The sequence below is a fragment of the Symphodus melops genome (assembly GCF_947650265.1).
Source record: "Symphodus melops genome assembly, chromosome: 4".
Lineage (NCBI taxonomy): Eukaryota > Metazoa > Chordata > Actinopteri > Labriformes > Labridae > Symphodus > Symphodus melops.
Genome location: NC_136694.1, coordinates 23565695 through 23591970, shown reverse-complemented (window position 1 = coordinate 23591970; position 26276 = coordinate 23565695). Strand labels below are relative to the sequence as shown.

Sequence of the window (26276 nt, the reverse complement as noted above, 5' to 3'; positions counted from 1 at the left end):
CTAATAGAGCTAATTAAGCAAATACATTTTTCGTTTCTAATTATTTTGTTCATTATCTTCAAAAATAAAAAAAAAGTCTCAGGATGCCTTTACATGTTGTGCCAATTTAAAATGTAAACACTTTAAAACACCAGTCTGTAGCTGATTCAGCTAAAAAAAAAAAAAAAACAAGCTCTTTCTCTACTGAATCATCAAGGTCACAATCCATACTGCTCAAATCATACATAAAGGCTCAGTAATAAATAAAGGCCAACCTCACTGGAATAAGTGGATAATTTGAGTTTTCTGAAAAACATTTGAGTAAATATGTCGAAATAAAAAGTAAGCATTGCATAATGGAAACCTAAGTTGAATTAATTTCTTGTTTTCACTTCATAAACAAAATGCTAAGTTAATTGAACCTTAAATGTTTAGTAATATCAATTACCTGGCATTTAGTTTGTCGTTTATGTTATACATACAGTATGGCAGAACGTTGCATCTTTTTAAGACACCAAAAGCATTTAAGAAATGTCAGCATTCAGCAACCTGTTAAGTTTTAATTAATGAGCTTAAAGTTTACACTAAACACCTTTTAGAAATAGCTGTCTCTACATCAGTTTCAAACCTGACTGGAAATTCTTCACTAACTGCGATCTCTTTTCAGGTCTGCTGTTTTGAAAATTCAGCACAAGAATTACCTGCAGTAATAAATATAACCACACATGATCTAATAGTTTGATAATAATTGTGCCAGACTTTGGTGAAGCTGCATTACGTTGATTGAGAAACAAGTCTCTTCCATACAGTGCAAGACATGCCTGTTATCCATAATGCCCAAACACATCTTGTTCTATTAAACTCCTTTTCATTATGGCAGTTATATGTTGCATCTCTCTGACATGTCTTATGTAGTGGGGGTGGGGCAGGGGGTTTGATCTTTTTACATCTGTCTTAAGTTAGAGCCAGTAAAAGCCACACAGGCCGAACAAAATCATCAAATTTCATATTAAACACATGAGTGTTCAGTCTACATCAAAATGAAGTCAAACCACTGAGCAGTCAGGAACTATAGCAGTCATGTAAATCATGTCAGGCATATCTAAATATTCAAAAATCACTTTAAAATTCAAGGCTGTTTTCCCCTCCTTTTTTTTCCACTGAGACTCAACATGCGACTTTCATTGTGCACAGCAGCTCAGTGTTTTTCTGTCTTTGTCTGTGTCACTCTGTTTCATGTTTTATAATTGTATACTTCAAGGCCAATGTGAAGCACAAAGCCCTCTAAAATTAGCTTGCCTATGAGTCATCTTTGAAACCATCCCATAAAGGTTACATGCTTCTCAACAGCACAAACTGCAATCAGGGTCTGTTTGACTGTGAGGGTGGGGGTGAGTTAAACCACAGAGACCCGATTGCTGTTCTTTCACATGCTCCCAGCCAGACCTAATCGCTCTCTGTGAATGGATGGAGAAGACTCAGATATCTGCAAGAAACTGCTGAGGTTTAAAATGAAGGTTTGTGAGTCAGTGAGGTGTTGTGTCATAGCGTTGTGATGTGTGTATAAGATCACATGGAGAGAGATATTTTGTAGCATGGTAGCAGCAGGAATCTACGGATGACAATCTGTTGGTAACCTATTTAAAAATCTCAACAACTAGGAAATGGGTTGCAGTGAACTACAGACAACCATGGTTCCCAGAGGATGAACCCTACTTATTCTATTTTTCTGCTCACTTTACACAGAGCACTTCCTGTCATTTGTCCCTTTGAGTGCACAATCACAACAAACAATTGCTATCACAATTTGGTTTAGAAATTTATATTTAACTCAATTGTTATTTATTTAGATTATCCATAGACTAATTTAACAAGGGACATCACAGGGCTGCTGGTGGTGCAGTGGTTAGTGTGCACATCCCCATATATGGAGGCTATAGTCCTCCTGGTTTGAGGTTCGACACCAGCATGTGGCTCCTTTCCCGCATGTCAATCCCCACTCTCCTTTTTCATCTCTGTCCACTGTCCTATCGCTCCAATAAAGACACAAAAAGCCCAGAATAAATCTTAGGAAAAAAAAACACAGGCTATCATCAAGTCAAAATGAGAAGTTTTCGAATACTCTGTGTACAATAATCAGATTCCCATCGATTCATCAATTGTTGATGGGCTAATTCTATTATAAACTAACACGATGATCTGCAGAGAAACATTTGCACACTGAGGAGACCTTTTTATCCTTTTCTAAAGGACAAATGTTAAATGTTCGTTTCTGTGGGTGAGAATGTTGAAATCTACCACCTACAGCTTATGGCCTACTGATGTTCTAGTCCTGGAAACCTACGCAAAAGTTATTTGCGGTAAAACCTTTTTTTTTTTTAAACCTTGAAACACAATTTTCCACAATTGCAGAGCGGATGTAAACTGTTTGACCTCTATTAACATCTGTCTCTCTTTGGTGTTTTGCAATTGAAACTGCAAAGGCCAGAGGCACTGATGGTCAACAGGGCCATGCTATCTCTGCTAGCGTTAGCATCTAGCTCAAAGCATCCTTTGTGCAGCCTAACAGAGCCAGCAGCATGGCTGTATAGCACTGAAATAGCTCACACTGCAGCACACTCAGAAGGTCTGGAGCGAGACATTTTGAAAAAAGATATGCAATATATAAACAACCAATAATAATAGGTACAAAAACAATCACTTAGGAAACTAGCAGGAAAATGGTTTTGAGCCATATAAGATACATAAGATATGGGGAAATACAACATTTTACTGAGCCTAATGAGTTGTGTTTCATAAAAAAACCCGTTCCCATTTGCATTTTTGTGTCTGTGTCTTTATGAGTATTTGCAGAAGTTTCATTATTAGCACAGTCACAGGTAGATTTAAGAGCTCAACTGAGAACCAAAGCGTGTCTCGGCTACATGTTTTGCTTTTGATTTGTGTATTTGTGTCTTGCCGTCTGGAATATTGTGTTTGTTTATGTTGGGATTTGGGATCTGAATGTTTACAGAGTTCCAGTAGCTGTCTCCTCAACACTGACAAGCAAAACAACTTAGCGAAGCAGAGTGTGAGAGAAAGAAAGAACGTGAACACAGTACCTTTACTCGACAGTGACGTCAGACATATTCTCTCACAGAACAAACAAAAGCAGCATTATTATCACTTAACAGACGAAGCTGTTAAGTTGAAGCTTTAATTTTGTAGTGCCCAAAGGCTCCCTTTTGCTCTAGTGTGTTTCTGCAGTTAAACCCCATTTAACACCTTTCTGAAAGTACTGTAACACCTTTGAAGCTCCTGCAACTATTGACGCAGTGCTCACAGTACCTGCGGTTTTTATTTTATTGTTGCTAAAAATGATGTTCTTGCAGCAGAAGGGAATGAGAGAAAAACCCTGCCTGCATGAAGGTAATTTGTATGTATTATTCATCTCTGCCTCTTCCATTTATACTTACAGTTGGCTGGAGTTGTATACGATGAAAAAAGCCAGTGTACACAGTGGAAGAGAGGCCGTTTGCCGCAGTCTTGAGCTGTTATTTCATGTTGTGCATTTTTATTCCCATGTAGCTTTTATATTGATAAAAAAAAATGCTTATTGGGTTATATGAACATTTAAGGGGATTTAAGTGTTTTACTTGCAATCATTATATAAAATGATTCTAAAGGTAAAGTAAAGGTTTCTTTCTATAAAAGAGAACCAAAAACTAATGTGTTATTGTTGAATGACTTATATGTTTCTTACCAGAATGGTTCTTGTCTTTTTTGCTTGGTTTAAATTAATTATTATTGTGTTTAGGAAACAGCGTTAGAACATGTCCACTCGTCATCGTACTCAGAGAAAAAAAGGTTAAAATGTTGCTTCTCAGCCTCTGTGCTCATCATGATGGAAGTCATTTATCTGTGGCACCATTGCTTTCAGATGTGGTCAAATGGCACGGTTTCCTGATGCAGAATACAAAAAGGAACACACGTTTTCTGAAAATGAAGTGTTTTGAGAGAAATGAGTGGTGGAGGGAGAGTCCCTTCATGAAAAACGAGTAATGTAAACTCACTGAGAGAGAAAGCAGTGTGGGAGACAAGAGCCACTTTTATGAAGTCTGAAGTTTTCAAACAGCACAGACCACCAGAAAAAAAGAGCAGACAGTCAGATGTAAAGTGCATTTATACATTGCACTACAGTCAAATCAAACTTTAGTACTCATTGAACCTGCATCGCATCCAAACCTGCGCTCAGAGTACACTCAAATGTTGTACAAACATTTCGAGTTGACAAAATTAAAACGTTTATGTAAAGTCATGAAATAATGTCAAAGCCTAAAATGCTCTCATATAAACATTTTGTATATTCTACTGATGTAAGTCCTCATTTGTTGGAACATCGGGCTTAGTGAACAATATGATCAACAGAACGCCTGAGATTTTCAAGCCTTAAAGAGCAGCCTCTCAAGTAATAATGAGAGTGAGAAATGCAGTGCATTTAAGTGAAAATCCTGATTAATTATGTATGATTAGAGGACTCTTAAAAGCTTTGGGGAAAGAGAAAAAAGAAAGAAACTACATAAACAGAACATGAAGTCCAGAATGGCTGGATGGATACCAGACGTGAAATTGTAAATGAACCTTAAGTATACAGGTGACTGCAGAATCATGAAGGATATTGCTTCTGCATGGCTGAAACACTGGCTGACCGTTTGTGCACAGGTCATGACACACTTTGTTTGAAATATTTTCTATCAATTTTCCTTTTTTTTTTGACATTCCTACTTTTTCCCTTCATGCTTTAAAAAACATAAGATGAATGCTTTTGATTCTGCATTAAGACTGGAAATGTCCCTGTTTTCATTTTGTTTGACTTCTGTTGATGATATAAGTGGTGCATTGCAAACAGTAGAGCAGATAAAACTGTTTACCTGTTATTTTCTTGGAAGCTACATGTATGTTTCATCAAAGAATGAGTCACTGAGCCAAGGTCTTTCGGAAATATCAATCCAGATGAAAATAGATTTAGACGTGCGGGTCATATACTCCAGATAACTTCAGCGGACATGACTTATTCCCCCTTCCTTCTTCTTTTATTCTCTTCCTTTCTTTCCCCCCTTTCTGCCTCCCTGTCAGCGGCATCATGTATGTTTTCACCTCCAAAGTGATTGTACCTGATTTATATGACAGGCCTTTAACCCTGCGTGTGCATGTCCATCAGCATCAGGCAGAAAATACCCAAGGGCATGTTTGAGCAGGACCAGATCTGGCTCTCTGTCATTCAATGGCTGCAACCTCCAACGAGAATGAACTCCAACAAATCACGTTTATTCTTGCACTGTTCAGATGTGAGTCAGAAACACAAGGTGAGAAGTGCTGCGGGTTGTGTACATCCAAAAATATACTTCCACCTCATAGCAACAAGCGTGTCGGATTGTTTCTCTTTGACAAAGTACGGACATATGGATATGGAAATCCTGCCACAACATTTGAGTCCGACTCTCTGCGTTGTTTGGGAATTAATTACAGTACAGGAGTTCAAAGAGTACTTGTCAGATAAAATAATGAATTTTGATGTACTATAAGAGTCTACAGGATGTGATCTGAAGTGAATCTTGTCTCCACCCTCAGTCTGTTTATGGAACTACAACTGGATGCATTAATGTTGTAATGGCTCCACTTAGTGGTCACAAGCAGTATTACAGTTTTGAATGAGCAGAGAAATATGCTTTTAGGGTTCGGGCTGCCTTATTTACAGCTGAGATTATGAACGTTAGCAAATATTGACAAAGGTTTAAAGCCCAAATCAATCAAGCATTTGGTTCAAATAAATACAGCTATTAAATAATACTCTGGGTTTATGAGATTAATATTTTAAATGAAAGCGGTTTTACAGAATATAGAGAGAAAAACACTTTTCAAAGCTTATGGGTGGTTTGATTTCAAAAATATTTATAATCTATGTTACGATCATGAGCTAAGATGAGCTATCTTGTATAATGTCATTAATAAATGAAGTAACAGTAGTTCAAGAAAAATTGATAGAATTCCCAGTGTCCAACTAACTATATGTTGTAAAATACTTCAATTGCTGCACTTATTGACATAATGAATTTTCCATTCACTGTAAGGCTAAAATCATTTTATTATATGCTATTTCTTATTTTCATTATGAGGGCCTATTATGATCAACAGCGAGGTTCATGCCTTGATTTGAGACGATTTAACTAATACACACAATATGTATTGTGTTTTTATGAAACAATTGTTTATGTCTTATTTAGTCCTTTTGATGAGCGCACACCGCTTTTCTTTCACCACAACATAAATTTACCCGGAAATAGATTTGGTGTCGAGATGTGATCACGTGACTCCTCTGTTTACAGGCATCCGGAGAAACATGGAGGACACCGCTGGCAGTAATCCCCAATCTCTCGGATTTACAGAAAAATTAAAGTCGTGGCTCTCCTGGTCATGGACCTACGTGTGCTTCATTTGGTTCGGCATGGTGCTGATCATGATATACGTCCTGTGGAGCCCGCTCAAACTGCAGGAAACTCTAACCTCAGGTGAATTCATGCGCCTGTTAGCTAGCTATTGTTAGCATGTGGGTTTAGCAGGCACCAAGCGACGCTGCTGGTTTGACAGTTCGTTTATCTGACCCACTCAGACACACGCAGAGGCGACTATCTGCTTAGACTAAAGTCGGTTTTTAAAGTACACAGCCCATGCTACTTGTCATGCTATTTTACAACATAAGTGTGCATTGCATGTGGAGAAATGCAGCTTGTGTTTGTATACATGTAGCCACAGTGTGTTTGGCTCCTCTGCATGACACACGGACTTTAATGATGTTATTGCATGCCAGCCATGATCTATTGCATGTTCTTTTAAATGGCATTGTCACAACACTGGATTATAAATATACATTCCCGGTTATTGTGCACTGACTGACTCTTCTTTGTTTTTGTTTTTTTGCAGCCTCAGTGTTTTTGAATACACTGACACCCAAGTTCTATGTGGCTCTCACTGGAACCTCCTCCCTCATCTCTGGACTCATCCTTGTGAGTTATCACTTCAGTTGGTTCCTGAACTGTAGGTGTCATGTTTGAACAAGGTCTCTTTTTGGAAGATAAAAGATATCTGTAAGGGCATTTAGTAAATAGCATGCAGTAACTCTTGAATTCCAAGTACTAATCCTGCAGCAGAAGATCAAATGCATGAGTGGAAGTCGAGGAGATTGTTATTAATTTAATGCAGAATTCTAAGACATTCATCCCAGCTCTCTGTTTAATTGTGTGGTTCTATGAATGGGGGGAATTGCTTTTTAACACAATTTGGACAGAATTAAAACATTGGATGGGTTTTTTTTTTGTTTGTTTTTCGCAGCTTTCTAAAGAGGTAATGACAGAAGTGACATGACAGAATTATAATTCATGGCTCATATCTGATTTGTTTTTTTATCTGTTGTCAATGCATTCTAATTATAGAGGATGTCTGGCAGTCACAGATTGAACCTGAGCAGCATGCACATAACGGTTTCATCATATGCTAGATACTGTTGTACAGAAGTAAACACAGGAGCCTCTGACGTCAAAGTTCAAGGTTTAATTTGAATTTTATTGAGCTGTTTCTGGACATCTGCAGAGATGCAGCGAGAGGTGATGAGTTTGTGACATTAAAAGGCTTCAGAGGTTCAGATTTGATCCGACCTGATTGGATGTCCGGGGCTGCTGTAAACTAAATCAGTGGTGTCAGAACAGAATAGTGCAGATGTGGATTAGGGCTGGAATATTGATCACAATATTATTGCGAATATAAGCATTCGCAATAAAGTCAATATGGTCAGGCAGCATGTTCTCACGCAGCACGTGCACATTGTGACGGTTGTATAGAGGCCTGAGTGTAATGGCCATGCTGGATGAAACCAAATCAGCTGCTCTTCATTTATGACAATTTAGTGGAGAAATTTATGTTGAATTATTTTGCAGTTTTATTGTTTCTGTCATATTAACTTTTTTTTTTTTTTATCCCACATCGCATATTCATTGTATCCTGCAGATCTCATGTGGATCCAAAGTGATTTTAAAGTTGCGTGCAATCTAAGATGACTTTTATGACTGGGGCTGGTATTTATATTTGGATGAAAAAAAAAAACTTGATGTATTTGTGTAAAAAACTTGTGAGCACATGTGTGATTTTTTTTCCCAGTAAAAATGAATCTGTGAGTAAGTGTTGTCTCATCATGTACAGTTTGTAAAGCACGCTCTCCTTTCGATGTGTCGCCCTCACAGATATTTGAGTGGTGGTATTTTCGTAAATATGGGACCTCGTTCATCGAACAAGTGTCGGTGAGTCACCTGCGTCCTCTCCTGGGCGGAGTGGAGAGCAGCTCCACCACCGGTCTGTTTGCATCGGTCAACGGAGATGCCGAGCCGAGGCCGAGTGTTTCAGGTAAAGATGAACGACAGACATGAAGAGAATTGTACGGCTCAAAATGCAGCTCGCTTTACTCGCTCATTTCTTCTTCTTTTTTTGGTAGAGTGTAAAGTCTGGAGGAATCCTTTGAATCTGTTCAGAGGAGCAGAATACAACAGGTACGTGTGATTGTGTGGTTTTGTTGTGCGAGCGCTTAGATCAGTGGTGCGCAACTGGCGGCCCCCATCAACCCTCAACGTGGCCCTCAGGTCAATTTTTGCACATCATTTCACTGGAAACATAAAGAAAAGGACAACTTTAAAACAGATGTGTATTTCTGTTACAGGGACCAAATTGTGGAATTCCCTAACCAATGAATTAAAGAGCTGTGCTCAAGTATTTCAATTTAAAAAAATGTACAAGGAGAAAGTTTTTAGACGGTATGAAATTGGCAATTAGTGTTTGGTATGTGTTTTTTTCCCCTCATTAACTTGGAAGTGAAGTCAAAGACTAAGAATTGTCAGATTGTCTGTTTTTTTTGTTGCTGTTTTTTGAGTAAGGGGCAGGTAAAAATATGATGTATTCTTCTCTCTGCTCCTTTCCGAACATGATAGGATTTATTTATTTTTACTTACGGTTTTCCTGTGAACATCTTATGTATTGTCATGTTCGGAAAACAAATAAAAATGAAATGAAATAAAATGAAAATATGAAAATAAAATTTTCCATGAAAATCCAGAAATATGTCCATCATATTTGATCACTGGTATATGTTGAGATGTAATTGACTAATCGTTTGTGTATCCCACAAATTGGCCCTCTGGCAGTGAGAATTAAGTGAATGTGGCCCTTGCTGTGACCAACGTTTCCCATCCCTGGCTTATATAGATGGTTCATTAAGATGCATTTTAAAACATGTGTTTTGTTGCATTGAAATGATCTTGATTAACAGAGTGAAATGTAAAAAAAAAAAAGTGCTGCATACAAGTTAGTGTTTGCCTCTGTACACTGCAGGTACACATGGGTAACAGGGAAGGAACCCTTAACATACTATGACATGAACCTGTCTGCTCAAGACCACCAAACCTTCTTCACAGGAGACACTCCGCAGTTAAGGCCAGAAGATGCCGGTGAGTTTGAATCGTGAAGGCACTATGACACGGTGTGGATTTGTAAATATTCTGAATGGACTGCTTTTTTTTATCTCAAGTTGGAGCTTCTGAACATGTGGCCGGTGAGGTCACTTCTATAATAAGCCTGACATGGTCATCTCATTACAGTGATGCAGAAAGCCTGGAGAGAGAGAAATCCTCAAGCCAGGATCAGAGCAGCTTACCAGGCCATCGAGATGAACCAAGAGTGAGTCCTCCTTAAGTACTGCGCTTACACACAATGCTGCCTCATCTAAGTAACAACTGTCGCTGTTACATTAGTATCTCGATGTACAAAAAAAAAAAAAAAAATATTGTCATCTAGCATGTAGAAATGCATGGATGCGTAGGTGAAACTCTCCCACATGTTCGTGTGCAGATGTGCTGCAGCCTACGTGCTCCTAGCAGAAGAAGAAGCCACAACTATCACAGAAGCCGAACGCCTATTCAAAAAAGCACTTACTATCGGTAAGCCATTTTTTTTTAAACACGCTGAACTCATGAATGATGTTTAACTAGTTATGACTTCTTCTTCTTCTTCTTTCTTCTTCTTCTCCTCCTCTTCCTCTTCCTCTTCCTCTTCCTCCTCCTCTTCATTTATCCCTGTGGGACAATTCAAAGGCACTGAGAAGGGCTCAGACAGAACATGGGGCGCACAGCCTAACCACGAGGCTATCAGCACTCCCTGTTCAGGGCTATTTATCACTGCATCCATGTTCACGTCTCATATTTTCCACTCTCCATCCACAGCTGGGAAAGATATCAACTTACTGGTATACATTAAACGCAGACTGGCGATGTGCGCACGCAAGCTGGGGAGGATAAAAGAAGCTGTAAAAATGATGAGAGACGTAAGTTTGAAAACAGTCCTCCAAGTGGGACACTTGGGGAATTACTCTTCAAACAGACACAGCGGAGTCGTACGCTCGCCGCGTTCAAACCGACAGCGATACAGCGCCACTGACAAACTGATTCTGAATGTGTGAAATTGTATCTCTTCACAGTTAATGAAGGAGTTCCCATTATTAGGAATGTTAAATATACATGAAAACCTCCTGGAGGCACTTCTAGAGCTACAGGCTTATGCTGATGTCCAAGCAGTCCTCGCCAAATATGACGGTAAGACTGAACCTAATAAAGAGAAATAAGCTCGGTGCCAGGGATCCAGTTTTTAAGTAACATGATCCTCTATTCTTCTTCCTGTGCAGACATCAGCTTGCCAAAATCAGCCACGATATGCTACACATCAGCCCTGCTGAAAGCACGGGCTGTATCAGATAAGTATGTTCCCCCGCGAATTCACGTGGTCGATCAATGTCCAGAACTTTTGCGTGGCATTCATCAGATAACTGGATCTGTTTTTAATAGCTGCACCTCTGACAGCGTATAATCACGTGGTGATCAGTGTGTCATGAAGGGGGGTTCTTTGCGTTCCCAGGTTCTCTCCAGAGGCCGCGTCGAGGCGAGGCCTCAGCACAGCAGAAATGAACGCTGTGGAGGCCATACACAGAGCGGTTGAGTTCAATCCACATGTGCCAAAGGTAAGAAGGCAGACCGATGACTTTAACATAACCTGCATTCCTAATGTTTTTTTATTTAAGATAGTGGTTAGGATGCCATAACCCTTGACCCTACTGGTCATACACAGCTTTTATTTACTAATCCTGGAAAGTGTAGGAACCATTGTTCCCTTCGAGTACTCATAAAAAAACGTTCGTCAAGCTAGCTGTTGAGGTGGCGTATATTCTGCTGAGCAAAGCGTTTTGGGTCAGAATGCAACAGAAAGGAGGCTGTACTTCATGAATGCATGCCTATTTTTATTTATTTTTTTTTTTTTTTTGTCATACTATACTTGGAAAAACATGTTTTGGGACAAAGAAACCTGGTGCTGTAGGAGAATGCAGACTTCCATACACTTCAGGGCTCTCTGTACACTGAGGAGCGATTGATTCTATAAGGATTAGATTTGATGCTGCAAAGTCGAGTAAACGTGACTTGACCAGTTGAAAACTTCTTCTGACTGTCTGTGCTGCATGCATACACTTTGACTCTTATATTCTTTGTTTAATTTATGCTCCCGAGGATGATTTTTATTTATGTATGTAAGCGGTTTGGGTAGAATCAATCAGAAACCAGAATCAGATCTACCACAGCGAGCGGGTATGTATCAGAGCTGGGAGTCATCAGAGCCCCCACAATACGATATAATCACAATAGGATAGAATATATTGTGATTTCCCTTGTTTACCGGCTTTTTATGTCCACAACAACATTAAACTAAATGAAGAAGGGTTTGTCAAATAAGAAAACGCCCTCAGTTTATTCAGTCTGTTGAATTCTACACAGTGAGAGTCAAGCACACAGACTGACCAGCATTCTGATCACAGTCAAACCATGTGTTGTAGTATTTCAGTGTAATCACACTGAACTGAACACAAACGTGTAGGGACGACTGCTGCCATTTGTAACAATGCAACTTGTTCAAAATTATTCGTTCAACTGCTTCAGTTCATCTTAAACTTCTGTTTATGTAATAAAAAAAAAGATTGGTGACCACGAGATGATACAATATCACCACACAAAATATTGTGATGCTATGCAGTAATGATTTTTCTCCACACCTCGAGTGGGTAGTGTGAAGAAATATAAATGTGAATATGAAAAAACTCTGAACAAAGCAGGCAGCTACGGCTGGTCAAGTCATCCAAGACGACGTGTCTTAGCTCACCAGCAGGTGTCAGTGTGGGTCTATGTACACTCATTTTCACTTTTTCACACATGTTTTTGTCTGTTCTATTCCCTATATTTAACTTATTGTGTAAATGTAGAATTTGGGTAATTGTGGCGTTTTCCATGAAGTAATTATCGTCAAAACAATTAAATGTAAGACTATTGTACGCTTGATCAGCTACATGTTGAAATAACTGAGTGCTAAAAAAAAAAAAAGTGTAAATTTTTTTATTTCCTCATAAATATATTTAATGTTTTCACTGGTAGTTGAGTATCTTGTCGTGTATTGGTCTCAAGCAAAGTGTGAACATAGGAGAAACTGGGCACTTTTCTTTTTACATAATAAAGAGTAGGTCTATTCACAGCTGAACCAGGTAAAACACCTGGAGTTCTCTCTGCCAGTTATGATCAGTTCCCACAGGATTAGATGTCACACATGCACACACTCGACTCTGACACTGCTAGTCGCGGCAGAGTTTAGTCTCAGTTTAGCCTTTGTAGTTTGCTGTTGTTTCATCTCGTGAATTCTGAGAGTAAAAGAGAATCTAATCTGTGCGCGTGTGTGCGCGTGTTTGTGTGTGCTTTGAGGAAGGGAGGCGACACCAGCCAGCACTTTGATCCAGCCTTTGATTTTAAAGTGCGCGCCCTCATCTTCAATGTCTGTCCAATTTTCTCCCTCCCCGCTTGGCCCAGAGGCAGCCATCCTCTCTCTCTCCTCTCATCACCTACCCTCATCCTGTTTGTCATCCTCTCATGTCCCCCCCCCCCCCCCCCCCCTTGAGTCAAACACGGAGCCTTATATTTGTCACCAATGCAAATTCTATCCAAATGACATTTGTGCATAAGTGCTGGAACACATTTTAAAATGTGCAGCACACCTTTCCGAGATGATGATTGGTCGTCTCATCTTTCAGTATTTGATTGTCCTCTTTGGGGATTAAAGGTGGGGGGGGCTGTTTCTTTGTGATCTCTGGCCCCTTTTTTTTTTTACAGCCAAGCTGGCCTATCACTTCTATAGTTTGATCTCCAAATGGATTCTCTCCATAATTCCACCGAACCTCCCTCAGTCCTCTGGTGGAAATTAGACTTCAGTTTCCTGATTATAATAATAGACATGTGGGCATGTTTTGGCTGAGCCTCTCGTTACCAAAGACATCAGCTAAGAAAACACAGACTCCGTGTGGCTTTTACTGATGAATACTTTCTTCAGATGTTTATGTGTTCAGATAATTAAATAATACAAATAATAGAAACTGTCAAAAAGTGTTCCAGCTAACAATCACCATTGACTAAAGTTTAATGAAACAGTCAAAACATACTCAAACCCATAAACAGAGCTGACTCTCATTAGCCATCAACTCACTGTCAATATTATAAACATTGAAGACAGCTAAACATGATTTAGTAATTAGCTCGAGAGAAAGCTTGACATTTTGGAAAAAGCATTTTATAATGAGAGTTAGAAAAAATGGATTCCAGTCGATGTCCTGGATGTTGAAAACACAGCAGCCAGTCAGCTTAGCGAGCAGACGAGAACATAGTCAAAGTTTACAAAAGCTTTTTTTTTTTTTATTCTGGTGTAACAAATAATTTTTAACTTCATAAATAACAAAACTCAGACGCCCAATGTCTTTTTAAGTCATATATATCTTACACTTTTCTATTTCCTAAAGTACAGTCAATACAAGGAAGTGTTTTTTTCCCTCTACCTTACCACTAGCCACGTGGATTAATGGAGGAACAATGTTGGGTCAAGCATTAAATGTGTTTTTGTTGTTGTTGTTGTTTTATCAGGCCTGCCAAGAAGATTATATATGAATGAATATCATGCTCGGCTAAATCACATGAGCTCATTCAAACGCTTCCAAAAGCCATACACACAATTAACCCACATTTACCCACACAAGCTTGAGTCTGTTTTAGTGCTGCCCTCCTCCCTAACAACCCCTTTCACATTCCCTTCAATTTCTCTCCTCATCTTGCCCAGTATACCTCCTTCACCTTGTCCTCCCCCCTTTATCCCCCTCTCGTTTGCTCTCCTCTTCATCTTGTTGTCCTTACTCATTCATCTTCCTTCTCCGTCCCCCTATTCTCCATCTGCGTGTCCATTCCAATCAGACTCTGTACCAACCAGCGGTTAAGATACTGTCAGTTTGTCTGATTCTTGTGGGCAGATCAAGTGTTTGTTTCATCTGAATCTGCTGTACATGTACAACTACTTTGGTCCGTACAGGCTGCTTGTGAAGCAGCCTGGGTGACCCGAACCCATCTACCTTGCTAGTTTACTCCACTTTGAAAGCCAGTTTCTCATCTCACCCCATTCAGGTTGACATGTTTTCATCTAGATTGCCTGTCTAGGCCCAGAAATGGCGACCTTTGCTTAGTTTACCTTTGAAATTGGCTTTTTGGTTTGTAAATTGAGTCAGAGTAATAGTCTGGGGTTTGTCTTGAATTAAGATGGATGAGGTTTGATTTGGACAAGGAGGAGGGTGTATTGGGTTAGAATAAATGGTTGGAGTTTCAGAGTGTGTCCATTCCCTGAGCAAAGGTTGGAGGAGCTGGTATCGGTGTTTACTGACTGTATGGAATTCATAATCTTTGTATGTCTAACCCCAACACCTGTTTGTCTGCATGTTCTCTTACTGTATGTAAGTGTGTTTGTCTGACCTTACAGAGCAGCTACAAGGCTGATGTCATTGTTGCCTGTGTGTTCCATTGTGCATGGCGAAGTGCTTCAGATTAGAATCAGAAGGCAGCTTATGAGTTATGCTCTGGACTTATGACTGCCCAGGGATAAAAGGAGAACACATGAAACTCAATCCCTTCATCAAAGAGGCGACAGGGAGTGGAGAAGCAGACCGAAGAACGAGAATGAGGGGAGAGGAGGGGGCTGCTAGGCCAGCACAGAGGACTGAGGTGTCACCAGGTCTAATACCATGGCATGCAAGGAAGGACAGCTGAGCAGCCAGCCTCTCTAAACGGTTAATATTAAAACACAGGACCCAGAACTACAGAGGTGAAACAGACGCTAGAAGTATGTGTCAATCTTTCGGACTGCTTTATGAAAGTTCCTGTTCACATTGCATCTGTAGCAGCATGACATTTTTTTATTTTTTTTAATTAGTTTGTTGTTCACAAGGTTGTTGCCGGAAGTCAAATTAACAGAGGAGGTCTTTCAACCCCCAAAACAAGACAGAGCCCTTGATGAATACCAGTTAAAACAAAAGAATGTTTTGAGAATAAAGTCACATTTTTGTGTGATTTTTCACAGTTAAAACATTCAAATGAACTTAAATAGGGATTAGATATCTTTGGCAGATATTTGTCTTAGCTTGATGTTCACCGTGTGCATGTGCGTGCATCGCCGCACAGAATCAAGTGTTTGTCTGGTGTGCCTCAGCAGATCAGGCATTTTTTTGGTTTTAAATGCTCTTCAGTGTGTTTTTCAGGTGTCTTGTGCATGTTTAGTCACATTTATATGCAAAACTTCAAAGTCCGTGGACACGTGGCTTCTCCTACCTCCTCCTCTTAGCTGTAGCAATAGCTGCATGAAATGCTCGGTCCCTAGCCTTCCTCATTAAAAATGTATGGAGTGACATCACAAGACAAAGACGTCACTGATCCAAGCCCATTGACTCGTTGGAGCAAGCACAAGCTCCCCTTGGACTGACTGTAGCATTCCCAATATGGTAAAAGGGGCGGGAAATACCCGAGAACAAAGCCAAACGACTGACAAATTACGAGAGAGCAGATCATACGGCCAATCAGATCAGACTTAGCACAAGTAGGGACCCTTATTTTTCTCTTCTTGGGGGATTCTGAGCGTTACAAATACAGGCAGAATACAGGCTCCACGCAGGCAATACAGCCTGCGTGGAGAGGCAGTACATAAAAACGGACACTTTTTCAAACATTAGCGATTGTGAACGCACTTTAGTAGACACATAAATTAGATATATGAACCCCAAAAAGGGAAAATTGGGACCTTTCATGGAAATACCTGTATTGTTATTGGCCTTGAATACAGACCATGTGGTATCTAATATTTTTGGATGCACTAGATTAAAATTAAGTCCTCTGAAAACATGTGTCTAACCTTTAATGGAAAAAGATAATCAACGATCAAAAGCGTGCAATAACTCCTCATCAAAGTACTCACAGTGAGCTAAAGACCATCCAGTGTGACCTGCTATCCCCCGGCTCAGTTTGATCAAACACTAAATGATATCATATATAATTACCTAAAACTTCCCCTTTTAAATTAGTAGATAAAACAACTCTCAATGCACGAATGACTCCTACACTCCGATACCAACCACCAAATACATTACAATGACACAATTACAAACAACAGAGTTTCTCCACTATTAATGTCATTTTGAATCTGGCCAGTCTCAATAGTTACTTTGTAATGACAAATACTCAATCTGTATCAGTGTTTGGAAGGAAAATCTATTTTATAGACAGATTGGAAGCCAAACTACGCTCAACTTCCAACTCATCATGTGATGCTTCATGCTGGTCCCTAAGTGTTACATAAAATACATGCACTGTATGTGATTTGACCAGTTATGGCAGTTGTGTGGTAGTCTACAGCAGACAAGCCAAAGGTTAGCGCTTTAGCTGGCTCGATGCCTAGAGAGTAGTGAAAGGGTAGTTCTCAGAAAAAAAGGAGAGCGGCATGGTGAGGAAGATAAGGGCGGACAGTCAAATCTCTTGGCTGGAGCGGCAAGAGAATGATTTAAGTAAGTCAGACAGGATAAGTGAGAAGTGCAAAGCAGCAGCAGCTTCTGGGTGTCGAGCTGAAGATTCTTGGATGTCGGGATTGAGAGAAAATGAAGGCTGGAAGACCGGTCAGTCAGTCAGTAGTATGACTGAGTGATGCTGAAAGAGATGGGAGAAGTGTGTTTACTCCTCTTTGGTGATTCAGTCTTTACCCATGAGGGTGACAGATTCAGGAAGGTGGTATGTTAACACCAGGCAGGAGAGAAGTAGGTGTGTGGGGCACAGCAAACATTGATTACTTTATAATTAAAACAATAGTGCAGCAATAAGATAGAGATGCAGCGATTGTGTCAGTCCTTGATGATGAAGCAGTGGATGGATGGTCGAAGGGAAAACATGGATGGTGATGTGTTTAATTGTCATGATGGATAAAGGTGTGCTAAAACATAGCATGGTGCTTATAGGTAGATGTTAACATCTACCTGCTCACAGCAACATAATAATTTATACTTTATTAAACCCACGAGGGGAAATTCAGTTTACACTCTATCTAATGAACATGAACACACACTAGATACACACTCGTGCAGAAACAGGATCCTAGTGACATGCATTAACGGAGGGGTCTCAGAGTGAGGGGGCTGCCCGCAGCGAGCGCTTCAGAGCAGTTTTGGGGTTCGGTGCCTTGCTCAGGGACACCTCGGCTGTGCTCAGGAAGTGGACTGGCACCTCTCCAGTTACCAAACCAATTTCCGGACTTGGTCCGTGCCGGGACTTGAACCGGCGACCCTCCGGTTCCCAACCCAAATCCCTACAGACTGAGCTACTGCCACCCCACACTACTTAATATGCTTAGGGTAATGTTTTTAAGCTGATGGTTCAGTTAGAGGTTTTTGGTCTTTAACAAAAGTACTGGTCACATTATCTGGAGATAGGTTGAGGGAATGTCAGGGTGCTTAAAACATTGCAACATCATGAATAAATTCAACATCGAAGTGAGGCAGACAAGCCGCCTGAGTTCTGTTGCTCATATCTTACAAGCTAAAGGAGCATGAAGGAGGCTTGGATAAAGACAGACAGGGATGAGCCAGGTTGAAGAGCCTGAGCAGGCAGTGATCATGAGGGCAGAAGCGGGGGAAAGAGGGTTACGCAGGGGGAGATGGGTGAAGCAGCACGGTCTGGCTGGTTAGATGGATGGATGGCTCGCTGGCTGGCTGAGCCTGTGACCATGGAGGGGATTAGACGGGATTAGCTGTGGGGTAACCTTCCCAAAGTGTCAGTCTGAGATCCAGAGCACTGTGAAGTTGGCCGCCTGGGAATCCAGCCCAGGGGGCCCCCCAACCCCGCACAGAGGTTTTGTTTAACTCAGACCCCTGCTACAGTGGGCACCACAGACATAAAGTACATAGAGTAGCAGGTTTGTCAAAGACAATATAAACCTGTTAATAACGTATCTGTGGGCTGAGCTAGAACACAATCAAATATTAGTTTTGCTGTAAAGAAGTATACATATCCCCTTTTATTTGAGAAAACCTGAACTGTTCTATAGGTTGTAAGTCTGGGCTGTGGTCCGTGTCAGCACAGTGAACCGGCTGACTCGCTGGGACAAACTTACACAGTAGGGAAGGAGAGGAGTGGTAAGAGGGGGATGTTACACATTCGTGGAATGAATGTACTGTACTGTAACAATAACACACACTCAGAGAGCTTTGGAAAGTGTTTCCCTCCCCCCTTGAACAATTGCAAAATGAGGCTGTCAACAAATACCTCAATTGAAGAAAATATGTTTTCAGTCTGCAGGGAGTTACCCACGGGGAGTTGCACAATAGAAAAGAATAAGTGAAGTGCTGATGGAGAAACACAGAAATGTTAATTGAAGCTCCATGGACAGATTTTTTTTTAAACCCAAGTTGCCTCAGTAAAATTTTAATAGTTTTTACTTCGCCTTCCTAACTGATGAATTTATAAATGTAAATACTTGTATTGTACTAGTTGGGTTCGATTGTAGAGATGCACCGATCCACATTTTTCAGTTCTGAACCGATTCCAACACACGCTCATCGACATCAGTACTGATTCTGACATTTTTACATCACAACCAAAAATGTTATTGTTGTCGTTGCTCGTACGTGTGAGGCTGCACTAAGTTGTATTAAACCCGGGATTGCATTGTGCTGGCTTCACATGCAGACAGGAAGCACATTTCTCCATCACGTCGATGGAGCTGTTCCCGCTCGTCTCAACGTCGTCATGGAGACCATTTTTTGGACGCTTCTTACAGTTCAGTCTGAATGCTTCGTCAAAGTGAGACTGTGCGAGGGCAGATGATTTGAAGTGCCTGACAAACTATTTCTTGATTAGTGACGTGGATCAGTGCCGTCAGTCCGGTAACCAATATTTAAAGGGATACTTCACCGATTTGCATTAAGCTTTGTATCATTAGAAACCTGATAGTATGCATGTTCTCAAGTATCGAACACTTGATAACCTTCCATGATACACGTCTTCATAGAATTCTGTACATTCATTTCCCCTGATCAGATTGATCTTTTCTTATGTTCTTATCAATGTTCAGAAGGCACACTGCTTCGCTCTCGTTGAAATAAATGATCACATATTTATCTACGTTTGGAATGGAGTGAACGCATTATATAGACAGAATAGAAACGTATTATGCTGAAGTGTTAAAATAACGTGCGTCTTCCTCTTCCTGTGTGCAGTACTTGTTGGAGATGAAGAGCCTGATCCTGCCTCCTGAGCACATCTTGAAGAGGGGTGACAGCGAGGCAGTGGCATACGCTTTCTTCCACCTGCAGCACTGGAAGAGAGCAGAGGGAGCCTTAAACTTACTACACTGCACATGGGAGGGAAGTATGTATCAAAAGTCCTCCCTTTTGCTTTGTTTTGTTTTTTCAATCTTAATGATTTGTTATAAACTGAGATTGTCTGCCTCTACCACTGTGTATTAAATGGGACATTTTCATTCAGATCTTTAAAAGAGCTGGGCCATTAACACGTGTTTCCAACATTGTGTGCTGCTCTTTCTTTTGTTTTTCTTTGTGTCATGAGTATTTATGCTTACTCCACCCACTAAAACCCTTCTGGAGATGATACAAGGATAATATCGTTGTTCCTCAGAAGCACATTAAGATTGTTAGTGTTCTATTTGATCCGGATGTTAGGATCTTGTCACTCTGATAATGATTTTTGGATACTTAGACAATTCACTGGAAAGCTGTCTCTTCTTCGTACAGTTTGAAACAGCAGTTATGGTGTTAAAAATGGTTTGTAACATTGTACATTGTTAGTTTCAGGAGGGGGTGTGTTCACTCTCCTGGAGTAACTTCCTATCTGCTCGCCTTCACAGCCTTCCGGATCATTCCCTACCCACTAGAGAAGGGTCACCTGTTTTACCCTTACCCAGGATGCACAGAAACAGCAGATAGAGAATTACTGCCATGTAAGTACAAAAGTCCAAGTCAACATGCAGTCCATGAATGCACAGGCTACAAAGTGGTATCAGATCCACCAATCGAGTGACATCAGAAAAACAACTGTAGTATCCCATCCCGCCGAACGTCTTTAGCTTAAACTGCTTTTTCAATAAAAGGAGCAAAATTATGGGACTCACGGCCAGACCTCTTGCCTCCCTACATGTCACATTAAAAAAAAAAAATTGTGGCAATTCAGCAACAATCTCACATATTGCTCACATATATACTTTTTACACTGTGTTCTCTCTGTGTTGTTTTCTTACTTCCATTTTACAATTTTATCAATGTTAATCTGTGTCATTATTGTTAACTATTTCTAATAATGGTAATCTGTATTGTTCTTAACTAAAAGCCCTACTAGGGACAAGTGTCGTAAACTAGCCTTCGCTAAAAACACTATGATGCGTACATCAGATGACTGTTCAAGTCTGTGTGTTTTGTATCTGTCCCTATTCAAATCAACCTTTACAACACTGCTCTCCTGTGTAATGAACCCTGTCACCATTTAAACCCTGCAGCGTTCCACGAGGTGTCTGTGTACCCAAAGAAAGAGCTTCCCTTCTTCATCCTCTTCACAGCAGGCCTTTGCTCGTTCACTGCCATGCTGGCCATGCTCACACATCAGTTCCCTGAGCTCATGGGTGTCTTTGCCAAAGCAGTAAGTACATGAACTACACATCTCAATTTGATCTCCAAAGTTTGTGTGTGTGTGTGTCTGTGTGTGTGTCCTGCACATTCATCTTCCATTCGTCTCAGATTTATTATCATTATTTTTTTTCATATCTATATTTTAAATTCGTGTTGTTGTTTTTTGGTAACCTGAATCTTTTGACCCTTCCAGTAATTGCTGGCTTCCATCACTGTCAGTAACACTGGAGGCTCTTGGGAGTCGTAGGCCTATAAAGTCTCTGTTTCCCGCCAAAACAAGCTGTTGTCCAAGTGAAGCTATCAGTGAGCGCCGCTGATTAATGCAAGCTTATCACCACAGCCAACGCGGCTTACAGCTACAAAGAGTCAGAGTGTGGGCGTGGCCTGTCCTTCGCTCTTTATGCATCACAGAAGTGTGGTGTTGTCTGTTTTTAGCTGGTTTGGCACACTCCTTACTCGGACTAATCCTTTGTTTATGGTCACTGTGTTTATTAGGGCCTGCCTCAGCGTACACTCGTAGCAAAAACAAGGCCGCACAGAACATCGAGTGCTCCTCCTTTTGTTATGGGAAAGATTGAGTGCAGATAGGATTTTTACGGCAGCTCCAGCAAGCCTGGTTTCTGTAATGCTCAGATGGAGAGCATGAAAACTATTGAGGGGAGGAGCACAGAGGTCCTCTCTGCCTTCTGAGGAAAAACAGATTTTCTCTGAATCTGCTTCTCTTAAACCGAAGATCCAAACCAGGCAGCAGTGGTGGCTGAGGTGGCAGCTTTCTTTCCCTTTTATTTATAGATACCAGACATGGAAAATGATGAGTTGACTATGTATCATATATTAAATGGGATTAGAGGAGTACTTGATTTGCACTTGTCTGGCTCGGCTGATCGTCCACTTACAAGACTATAAAAGTGTCAAGTGGATCAAGCACACCTCAAGTAGCTTCAGAAAGAAGCCGTGGTTTCATATTTTTCGAGAGCATTTCACCCTAACTGGCCCGTTTAAATCGTTAGCACGTGCTTTACATAAACACAAAGCTAATGTTCTGTGTGAGATAAGAGATGGATTGTTAGATGAAGGTGGATAAATGTCCTGCTTGGGGGATCATAAAGAGAGAGGCTGAGTTGTTCCACCTGGGTTCTCATTTTAAGAATTGAGTAAAAACTGAAGGCAGTTTCAGGAGAAGTTGCCGCAGTGCATTGAACTCAGCGTCAGTGTTGAAAGTGTGAGAATGCTTCGTTCTGTTTCGACCAGAAGTTCGGAGAAAAGTTGAGCCTCCTTCCTTTGATGAGGTTGAAATGTAGATTTTGTTTTAAGATCCTCTCTGTAGTATTTTACTGGTTAAAGAAAACGAGGAAAAAGAAAAACAACACTTTGCAACAGGATGGATTTTATCTATAATGCAACGACAAGTTCTTAAAACTGCTGCCACGTGATCAGAAGTGTCAGAAGACGTGATTAATCAAACCTGCCGGAAACTGCCTTTTTTTTTACATTTTTCACCACAAACAATTAATGCTTCATTCTTAAAAGATAGCAGAGTCTTCTTTTTATTTTTTTTTAGTAAACCTCTTAAACACGTACAGAAGGAACAAAGGAACCAGTGTGTCGACAGTAAACAACAGTAATCTGTGAAAGTCAAAGAAGCGTAATACTACACAAGTAAAAACTCGTTTACCCACAACAATCGAACAAAGCTCCTTGCTCAGTTTTTCTCCTTCAGCTCTTCCATCATAAATCCTCTTCAGTGGATTGTTGTGTATGCTGACACCTCGGTCACCTTACTGCTGCTGGTTCAGAGAAAAGTTTTGGACTCCATAGTCAAACATGACACCAGTGGTGGCTTTGTGGAAGTTGTTGCAGCTTTAGTCAGGATTGTAACTTTAAAAAAAAACAATCTATGCAGTGTTTAATTTGTTTGTATTGTACGTTTACTGTGACTTCTTTGCTCAGCAATCGTTTTCATTCTCATTCATTAAAAATCCGAGTTTGAGTAAATTCCCAAATGCTTTCAGGGGGAATGAGTAAATCCGGTAACATGGCGTCTGTTCATTGTGGGATTTATTGAAGTGTTATGCATAAACATTATCCACTAATGGGTGGGAAAGTGTTTTTTTTACTGAACACTCATTCTGCTTGTTCTCCCTTTCAGTTCTTCAGCACACTCTTTGCACCCCTGGGTTTCTTCGCAGACAAGATGGAAAGCTTCATGCCGTCCAGTTTTTGGCACCAGCTGACTCGGATCTAACCCCATCCCACACACAAACACACACACACACACGTATACACAAACACACACACACACACATATACACACACACACACACACACACACATGCATACACGCACCAATACCACTTCAAACCCTTGGACAAAAAGAGTTTGCTCTCCTGTCTTCAGCATTACTGTCCACTTGCTGCATTGTTACTGATTATGTTGGCTGAGGTTGTATCAACACGGCAATACCACTCTAAAGATGCTCTCCCACACTGTTTGAGCTGCCAGTGTTTTTCCAAGACCACATTTAGCGAATAACATTTGCAACAATTTCACAGGGTCGTTGATTTGCTCTTGTGTTTGAATTTGAAGTTTTAAAGGATCCCTCAAGGCCTGGCTAAGGTTTTTTTTTAATTTGTAGGTACAAAAATTAAAAAAGGAATTTTTGGAGAGGCCCTAAAATCAGAGGGAGGGGGGTTAAACAAACGTGGTGGTTCTTTAAATGTTGTCTTGTCAGATTGAACGTTTTAACCAGCATGTAACTGACATCCAGAGATAAAAACATCCGGTCCATGAAGAATATGTAACTGTTGTGATCCCGCAGCCCGATGTCCCCTGCGTTTGGTAATAAGTGCATCAAAAGGATGGGAACGTGTGTGTCCCGTATCAACCTTAAATGCCTCGCAGACTTCCACTGAAGCTAATTTTAAAGTCTGTAACATCTCCTGAAAACAGGGCTGTGATTTATGGCCTCCGAGTGCCTGCAGTGTATACAACGCCTGTGCGGTTCAGCAGTTGTTACCATGGCATGACACCTCAGCACTATATCACTGGAGCAACCGACGCCCCTGCAACAACCAACAAGTTAACGGGATCATCTCTGGTCACAGTGAATCCAAATGAATCTGCTGATTGCTCTACAGTCAGCGGGTTAGTCAATGTAAAAAAAAAAATAGATAAGAAAAATAAGAGGCTCACATTAAAAGGTTAACTGGCAATTTGACTCGAAAACACAGTATTACTGTTCTCCATCAGAGAATCATTTGGGGTGTAGTGAGTAGAATGTACTAACTCGCTCTTGTTTTCCTCTGTGAAAGATTTACAGTCTGTTTAATCAAACTTAACATGCTGGGATAACACCTTGGTCTAAATGTATTCTTAAAAGAACGGGCTGATTATGTAACAACTTGTCAGAAAAATATGTGCGATGATAGAAATTGTAAAAGAAAAACACCTTTTTATATACAAGCGGTCCTTGCATAACCCAAACTTACAGGACGAGTAGCAGCATATTATGTAACAGGTTCATGCCCAAGAATAACGGCCCATTCCTCCTCATGGGACAAAAAAAAAAAAAGTGATAAAGTGCCTTTTAGTACATCACAAAAATGCAATTGGAATATAACACGTCAAATATAAGCATATTCTTCACCTACAACAGGATGTGAAAGTGAGTGCCAGTTCTTTTTAATTTTGACCCTTTCAATTTGGCATTCAGGTTTTTTCACTTCACTATATAATAACCCAAAATGTAATTGGACTTTATATGGCAGCCAAGTCAGGCAAATATACAAGTACATGTGAAAAAGAGAAGGACTTGTTGGGACTTACTGACTCACCGAGACATGTTTCACTGCAATGTGTTTCAAATGTGGTTAATATTTTCAGTAACCCTGATTCACTCTAAACTTCTCTGTATTTCCACCTGTCGCCTCAAATTAATGACACTTGAAATGTTGGATTTTGTAGCATGCAGCAGAAATGTAAGAGTACATGCTGGAGACAGGAGAATGTCTGAACGGCTGTAAAAAAAAAAAAAAAAAAACCCTTGGATGAGTTTGGAAGCAAAACTCACAATAAATTGCTCTTTCAGTGCTCATGTGTCATGTGATATATTTTGTGTTCCTCCTTGGTCACATTATCTAAATTTATGTGCTGAGGCTTAGACAAAAACGGTCCCATACAGAACATCAGCCTGATCAGAAAACACACCACAATTTCAACAGGCTACCACACCCCTGTGATCTGTAAACTAGTTTTGACAGAAAGGGTGACATTAAAACGTTGATTTTGTATGATGGATGTCATTTTCCTCCCTCTTTTAAATCACTGCTGTATTGACAGGGAGTTGGTATCTTGTTCAAGGACAAACGACTCTGCCAGCCTGCTCCTGCACTATATAAAGCCAAGAGCCATCTTTATGATTACAGCACTCCACCACCATCAGCAGATGCTTCTGTGTGGCATGTTCCCAGTCAACCACTGGTGCCATAATCAGACTCCATACACTCATTCTTAAGTGGTGAGCAGGAGTAATGAAAATCACTGAGGAGGACTGTTGACGGATGCTCAAGTGTTTGAACTCGGTGCCAGAGCGTGGTTATAGTGCTGCACATTGAAATATGAAGAGCTCATTGACCTCTGTAGCCGAGTGTATCAAAGTCAAGGGAACATAACAAAAAGAAAGAACACAGAAATAGTACATTACAGTATATAGGAACCATAGCCTGTAGAGTAGGTACAAGTGGACGGGGCACATTTATGTGATGGAAAGTAAAGCAGTTTTGACTTTCTATGAAGTGTGCTAAAAACCTGCTGATCTTCTATATAGCTCACCAGTCCTCAAATATGACTCTTCTTGTTTGATAACCAGATTCATCTAAGGGTCAAGCACCTGCCTGCAGTATTTTATATATATATATATATATATATATATATATATATATATATATATATATATATATATATATATACACACACACACATTCATGTGTTTACATCAATCCATGGGGCTTTTTTAGTTTGTACAAACATGTCTTTCTGTGAAAAAGTTGTGCATTTTTTAAATTGGTAAATGTTGAGATATAGGCTGTAGTAGCTGATTGGATTGGTTTTAATCTGAGCCCATAATGGAAGCACTTTCTATAAGCTATCTGCT

The 26276-nt window shown here is 40.3% G+C and overlaps 2 protein-coding genes across 2 annotated transcripts in view; one reads left to right on the top strand and one right to left on the bottom strand.

Annotated features, from left to right (window-relative positions):
• Window positions 1-3415: 3415 nt before the first annotated feature.
• LOC306822231 (uncharacterized protein) overlaps window positions 3416-26276 on the bottom strand; it is a 237273-nt gene continuing 214412 nt past the window's right edge. Inside the window, exon 2 of the mRNA XM_079341097.1 lies at window positions 3416-3429. Within this exon, the coding sequence (XP_079197223.1) occupies window positions 3425-3429 (5 nt within the window). The 3' untranslated portion in view covers window positions 3416-3424. The remainder of the gene's footprint in view (window positions 3430-26276) is intronic.
• On the top strand, window positions 6297-25213 carry LOC306822222 (suppressor of tumorigenicity 7 protein-like). The gene is made up of 15 exons (XM_079341087.1): window positions 6297-6527; window positions 6940-7022; window positions 8253-8412; window positions 8501-8555; window positions 9391-9506; window positions 9657-9735; window positions 9907-9995; window positions 10278-10378; window positions 10532-10646; window positions 10736-10808; window positions 10966-11068; window positions 19703-19853; window positions 20350-20442; window positions 20995-21134; window positions 23274-25213. Exons 1-15 carry the CDS (start codon window positions 6359-6361, stop codon window positions 23367-23369), a joined length of 1623 nt encoding a protein of 540 aa, XP_079197213.1. The 5' UTR covers window positions 6297-6358; the 3' UTR covers window positions 23370-25213.